The sequence below is a fragment of the Pyrus communis genome, chromosome 5 (genome assembly GCF_963583255.1).
Source record: "Pyrus communis chromosome 5, drPyrComm1.1, whole genome shotgun sequence".
NCBI classification, from domain to species: domain Eukaryota; kingdom Viridiplantae; phylum Streptophyta; class Magnoliopsida; order Rosales; family Rosaceae; genus Pyrus; species Pyrus communis.
The window spans coordinates 9394804-9401680 of NC_084807.1; the positions used below are offsets into that span (position 1 = coordinate 9394804).

Consider the following 6877-nt stretch of genomic DNA (forward strand, 5'->3'; position numbering starts at 1 on the left):
AGACGGTGGAAATTTGTATCCACAATCTACATAATCTTGTTTTAAAAAAAATTACTTAATGAAAAAAATTATCCTAAATTTATTTTTTAATAATGCCGGGGTAAAAGTTTAATCTAAAAAGATTGAAACAGAAAAATTCTTTCAAGGTTAAAATCTAAATTATCTAAATTAAAAATTTTAAATTTTAATCCGAAGATTGAACATGATTTAAGTGGACTACACCTCCTAAATATTTTAATTTCATTCCTATCTGTTCATTTTTTGTAAGAAGCAATACTCGTGAATATAATAAGAAACAAAAATAGGAAAGAAACAAAAGAAAACCAAGTCCTCGACAAGATCGCCCCCTTTGCACATCGGTGGCGCGGGACTCTCTGTAAGACCCAGACAATCGCAATCGACATGCTCTTCTTGTTAAATCTCAGCCTCCAATCCCTAATATAACTGACCACCCCCCAATAAATTCCCAATCCCTCATGGCAACGACGTCGTATTCCCAACTCCACCGGTGCACTCCACTCTCACTCACCCTTCCTTCCCTTTGCTCTTGTCCCTGCCGTCCCTCGCCCTCAAGAACCCTAGTATTTACTCGTACGTCGGCCAAATTGGGTAATTTGGATTTCTTTTTCGATGGGAATAGACGTCCTCTGGGGCTCGGCCGGAATGGAATTTTGGCGCGCCGCCGTATACTTACGGCTGTGGCTCGGGCGGAGCCGGAGAACCTTGGCGATGACAATGCCAACCAGGTACTGGAGAAAAAGAAACAAAACGGATTCATTTTTGCTGTTAGTTTTTGGTTTTGCTGTGATTGGGAGTGGCATTTTGATGAATTGGATTAAAAATTAAGGTGGAGGTGAATTTGATTGTAAGTTGTGGTTTTGGCGCTTAAAGGGAACTTGCTTTAGTGGATAAGATTGGTTGGTAGTAATAGGAATATTGGAATTTGGAAAATTTTGCGGAGTGCAATTTTGCTCACCGCCCAAGTGGTGGTATCACGTTGATTGTCATTGGATGAGTGTGATTTAATCTGTGTAATACATAAATCTCGAAATTTAATAAGCAATCAATGTGTTGGCGAGTAAAAATATTCCTTCTTTTTGCACCATATTGATCGTTTTGGGAAATTATCGGTCATAATAGTATTAAGACAATGCATGCTAAGAACTTTAAAGTTTTGTTTTTATGGGTAAGGTGATGAATGTGAAGTCTTTTGAAGGGTCTTGAACAATGAAATACACGGAGTAGGAAGTTATCATGCAGTGTTGTGGTATATATGTGATTTCAAAAGTGATCTACAAATAGTTTTGTAGTGTTGGTGAAAATATTCTCGAACTTAGCTGCTGGGGGGGTTCTGCTTGATTGAGTTTTACGAACACATTTTAGTTTTCTTTTGAGATGTTGCATGTTTTATTGAAGGAATGTACTGAAATGGGTATGTTGTAGGAAGTCCACAAAGGCCATAAATTGTCATTGAATGAGGATGTAGTCTCAGAGCATCAACAGAAAGCAAGTCAGTTAAAGAAAAGAATTTTCTTTGGACTTGGTATTGGGTTATCTGTTGGCGTTGTTGTGTTGGCTGGAGGATGGGTGTTTGCAGCGGCTGTGGCGGCAGCTGTTTTTGTTGGTGCACGTGAGTACTTTGAATTGGTTAGGAGTCATGGAATCACTGAAGGAATGACACCTCCACCTCGATATGTATCACGAGTTTGCTCTGTAATTTGTGCTCTCATGCCTCTAGTAACCTTGTAAGATCTGTAATCTCGAGTGGGGATTTTTTCTTTATAATATCACTTTCCATGTGTCGATTTTATTCATAATATTATTGCCTTTTGAATGTATGTGTTGGAAGATGGAAATAAAATTGTAGTTAGTATCTAAGGTTTGTCCTCTTGAGATTTTTTTTTCATTTGTTATGGAAACCATGTCCCTGTACTCACTGCACTGCAAAACTATTTTTTTATTGGGTCAGGTTAGAATGGGTTTAAGAACATGTGGACAAAGAGTAACGCAATTTACAGGTCTCTGCACATTCCATTATCATTGCAGGAATTTGTTTGATGTGTATTAGTATCTTAGTTGGAAGCTGGAAATAAAATTGTAGTTAGTATCTAAGTCCTTTTCTTGTGAGATTTTTTTTCATTTATTATAGAAACCATGTTCCTGTACTCACTGCTCAATGAAACTATTTTGTATTGGGGCGGGGTATGGATTTAAGAAATTGTGGACAAAGTGTAAAACATTAATATGTAAATTAGGTTCAGACCAATTTAGTCTCTGCACATTCCATTTATCATTGCAGGGGTTTGTTTGATGTGTATTACATTAAAATTCTATGGCTGTCACTGCAATAAATTTGAATATGGCTGTGGAGTTGGCTTTTCGCAGTTACGCTTTCATTTGTTGAGCAATTTAACTCTTTCATACTACTTAAACTTGTATTTATGGATATGTATGGAATGGGATTGGAATTCTTAGAATGGTATTGTTGTCTGAAACTTGCAATAAGTGTTTATTGGTTGTTTCATTAGATTGTCTAAAATAATGCTTTTTCATTCATCTTTGTTTCAATTATGTTAACTTTGAATCAAAACATTTGTCTTAATATGTAGGCATGAACTTCTGTTTGCGATAGGTGATCACTATTGATTTATAATTAGAATTTCCGATGTGTGGGCAGGTATCGCGGACAGATTGATGTTTCTGTCACATCTGCTTCCTTTTTTGTTGCTATGGCGTTGCTTTTACAGAGAGGAAATCCTCGCTTTGCACAGCTTAGCAGCACTATGTTTGGGCTCTTTTACTGTGGTTATCTTCCTTGTTTTTGGGTTAAGCTTCGATGTGGTCTAGTAGCACCAGCCTTGAACACTAGTAAGACGTTGGGCTTACATATTTCTAAAGAAAAGTTGAGCGATGATTTTTTTTGAAATGGGCACTGAATTTACCTGTTCTACGTCAAGCTTTGGTTCTTTATTAGTTTGTTCTTTGGTAGGAATTGGAGCAGCATGGCCCATCCTTCTTGGTGGACAAGCTCATTGGACTGTTGGTCTTGTGGCAACCTTGGTTTCTTTCAGTAGCATTATTGCAGCCGACACTTGTGCCTTTTTGGGTGGCAAGGTATCCATGCAGCACATCCATCGTCTCTCTTGTTTTATTTTTAATATTTTAAAGTTAAGGAATATATCTTCCTTATCAAGTTGCTTGTAGAACTGTTGTTATTGCATGTGCAAATTTTATTTAAAAGGTTGTGCCATAGTTATTTAAGGAACACATATTTAAGGCTCATCTTGAAATAAAGTTCAACAATCAGAACTCTCCATTTTTAAGGTTTACCTGCCATCCTTGCAAAAAATCAACGAAATCAGAAGGGATATAACCATTTGAACTTTGATGATTTTAGTGTTTATTTTGTCCCAATTAGATCATTGAAATACAGTGTTGAGTGGGCCCCACAAAGTGTCCCTCAAAAGAGCTTATATGAGGTATCCCTCAATAGAAGGGGACTCCAGGTATTATTGCCTCCAATCATATGCAATCACCAGTCATCATGTAACCAAAGCTTAGTGTGGCTTTTGTTAGCACTCTGAACAGATTAGTACATAACGACTCCTAGGTGTTGTCAACAAGCAGTTATAAATATCCTGGTGGCATGAACAATTCAATTTCAAGGATGAATATTCCTCTTAAGAAATTGAACCTTGACTTTGACTTTTGAAAAATGTCATTGATTTAATATTTGGAAACAGAATTGAAGACTAGCAATTTTTGAGGTTATGTATTTGCTAAAGGTTGTATGTACCCTGCATTTCAACTTTTCTGAGCTGATTGTTTTCCGTCTTAGTGAAGGTGTGATAGGTTTTGTTCCAGAAAATTATATATTCTGACAAATCAGTTTTTAGTTTGTTAATGTGTCACTGTGCCTGAAACTTATTCAAAATAATTTTTCCATTTTAGCATCCAGCTATACATCTCAGTTTTGGAGATGGTTGCAATTTTGGCAATTAATATGAGCAGTTGGATAAGTCATCTTAAATTTCAAGATGCAAGTACTTCTATTTACCAATGACATACTGTGAAGGACTTCCTTGTTTCATGGTATTTGTTGGTCGCATGCCTGTGATAACATCTTTATATAGCTCTGTACATGCGCAGGCATTTGGTAGGACGCCCCTAACTAGTGTTAGTCCAAAGAAGACGTGGGAAGGAACTATTGTAGGCTTGGGTGGTTGTATAGCCACTTCTGTTGTGTTATCAAGGATTTTTTGCTGGCCAAAATCTTTGCTAAGGTATTCAGTTTTATCTGGTGAAATCTCTAGTTCTGTACAGTTTTAAAATATGTTTAATGTGCATTTGTTTTGTATTTTGGATTGTTTTCAGTGCTATAGCTTTTGGATTTCTCAATTTTTTTGCATCTGTCTTTGGTGATCTTACTGAATCAATGATCAAACGTGATGCGGGTGTGAAGGACTCTGGGTCTCTAATACCAGGACATGGTAATACCCTTCAGCTCATGATTAGTCTTGTGCTAAAGCATTTAACTTTTGGAAGTTTTTGAGAAAATGCATTATCTGTTAGTTGATGCAATACATACAATATTGTTCTTCTGAGAGTTGAAAACATAATTTGAGGATTTGGGCTCTTCATTAGATCACATATGGACCGATGAGATGCAAATTAGTTCATACCGGGTAACATGTATTTACAAAATTTGTATATGATCTAAAGACCAATACGGAAGTCCTCAAGTAGGGTCCTTAAAGGAGGACCTGTTTTGCTGCTGTTACTTGTTAGATCATGTCTGGATGACTTGAGACTTATTGAGATCAATTTCCCTCATTTTGTGTCTCAGTCCTCTGTTAAGAGCCTTGCATAAGACCTTAGAACCCCGAAGAGCTCTATCAAGAGCCTCTAGTAAGAGCCTTGCATGAAACTGTCCTCCGTTTTCATCCCCTGCTCAATGTTCTTCTTCTTCAACTTGTCAACCCCCAATGTTATTACTTTTTAATATGTAAAATAATGTTTTCATTTATATCTCTTTACCTATTTGGGATATATGATTTATACCCATCATCTTCTACGGTTGTAATTGTTGCCTAGAATATGGGGCATGTCCTTGAACTGTCATTCTAGAAAAAGTTTTTACCTCAAAATCTATGGGCCGTCTTTTTTGGTTGCATGACATATTCGTTCATGCTGCTGTGTTGATTCAAGCGGTGTTGCTGTGCAAGCTTTCTATGGTCTCCTGAAAAAGTTGTCTAGTTGCCAACCATGACAAAGCCTTGTATTGATACAATTACTGTTTGTCTTCTGCATATTGTGGTTTTATGTGATGTTTAGGTCTGGCATGCAGTCCATGCTTTTATGTTTTCCGTCGACCCTTGAGTAATATCACTCTCTTGAAGTTCGTGATGGCATGCTGCTCATATGATGTCATTTTATTTTATTTCAATACATATTGCAGTATATATTATATAGCTCGCATGAAAATTTTGATGGTCCTATTAATAATTATTTTATCAACCAACATCTGATGCAGGTGGAATACTAGATAGAGTGGACAGTTACATGTTCACAGGTGCACTTGCATACTCCTTTGTCAAAACCTTCTTGCCAATGTATGGAGTTTGATAGAAGTATTTTGTCATCGCTGATTGAGATTCCAAAGGAAATTATGGCCATTACAAAGTGAAACTGAGGTTGAAGAGTTTTGGTTACCATCCATGTGCTAACCTTCAGGCTGCAAGCTTGTTGGAGGGACGATTTCTTCCCTTTAATTATCTCAGAAACGGAGCTTGAGATTTTCCGAGTCTTCATTTTATTCTGATCTAGATGCATTCTAAAATCATGTTCCTCGTCAGTTGTAAGGGACTTGAGGTTACGTTGCCCGGCTTAACCAGGTCCTGATAGTCCTCACCGTACTGCATGTTTTGAGTTACACGGCATCGCTTGTACTTCAATCTAGTTACCCGGAGTCGCTGGTAGCATGGATCGTTGTCGACGCCTACAGTAGAGATGCTTTGAGCCATTGACACTAGTTTCTTTTCAACAGTGATTTATTTTGATTTTATTTTGTATATTTATGTCGAATAAGGCTCATTATGATTATTTTTAAAGTGTCCTGCTGTTGTGAAAATAAGATAAGTTGCATCATTCTATAGAATTCAATTTGTTAGTGTGTACTGACTCTCAATTTTATATGTACAAAGCTTGCGCAAAGAACTGTGTTTTTACTTTGAAATACTTGGCATGCCGATGGTAATATTAGAGGGACCATTTTTTGTACCATATTAGCGTACAACGAAAGCGTTATTCAAACGCCTCAATGACATTAAGGATAAACATCGTGTTTTGAACACATGACATTGTATATAGTTTCATAATCCAATCCGCATATAATTTCATAATCCAATCCGCTTGGGACCAATGCATGATTTTAAATCCAAGATAAAGGAAAACATGCAACAATATTTACGTACTCATACTGCCATGCATATTACGTACACAAAAACTACTTGCTAGGGCATTGAAAATTCCCTACCTTGCCTCAAACTCAAAGCAGTAAACAACCACCGTCCATAACCACCGCAGGGTGACTCAGTGGTTGGGGAAGAATTTCTGACCCGTATTCCACACGGCATGTCCTCGTTCGATTCCTGGCGCTAGTGAATCGCACGATGGTGAGCAGGAGGAGGCTAAAATGCATTGTGAGTTTTATCAGCCCCCGAACGGGTGGACTGCTGTGATGAAACAACCAACTAGTTCCCTTTTTGATATAAAAAAAAAAAAAAAAAAAAAAAAAAAAAAAAAAAAAAAAAAAAAAAAACACAACCACCACCCATGTAAAGTTTTGATAACATTCAAATTATGACAATTTATACTT

General features: G+C 37.0%; 1 protein-coding gene across 2 annotated transcripts; it reads left to right on the top strand.

Annotated features, from left to right (window-relative positions):
- Positions 1 to 307: 307 nt before the first annotated feature.
- On the top strand, positions 308 to 6206 carry LOC137734622 (phosphatidate cytidylyltransferase 4, chloroplastic). Of its 2 annotated transcripts, XM_068473865.1 has the most exons (7): positions 308 to 746; positions 1444 to 1745; positions 2678 to 2868; positions 2990 to 3114; positions 4150 to 4283; positions 4375 to 4490; positions 5534 to 6206. In XM_068473865.1, the coding sequence occupies exons 1-7, from the start codon at positions 477 to 479 to the stop codon at positions 5623 to 5625; spliced, it is 1230 nt and encodes a 409-aa protein (XP_068329966.1). In that variant the 5' UTR covers positions 308 to 476; the 3' UTR covers positions 5626 to 6206. The 2 variants fall into 2 exon arrangements, with proteins under 2 accessions (XP_068329966.1, XP_068329967.1); XM_068473866.1 differs by lacking the exon at positions 4375 to 4490.
- Positions 6207 to 6877: the final 671 nt, after the last annotated feature.

Bases quoted from the DNA above. Each gene is read 5' to 3' on its own strand.
- LOC137734622 (XM_068473865.1), top strand. From the start codon at position 477: ATGGCAACGACGTCGTATTCCCAACTCCACCGGTGCACTCCACTCTCA. The intron at 3,115-4,149 runs GTATCCATGCAG...GTACATGCGCAG, and splicing joins GTGCCTTTTTGGGTGGCAAG to GCATTTGGTAGGACGCCCCT. The intron at 4,284-4,374 runs GTATTCAGTTTT...GATTGTTTTCAG, and splicing joins TGGCCAAAATCTTTGCTAAG to TGCTATAGCTTTTGGATTTC.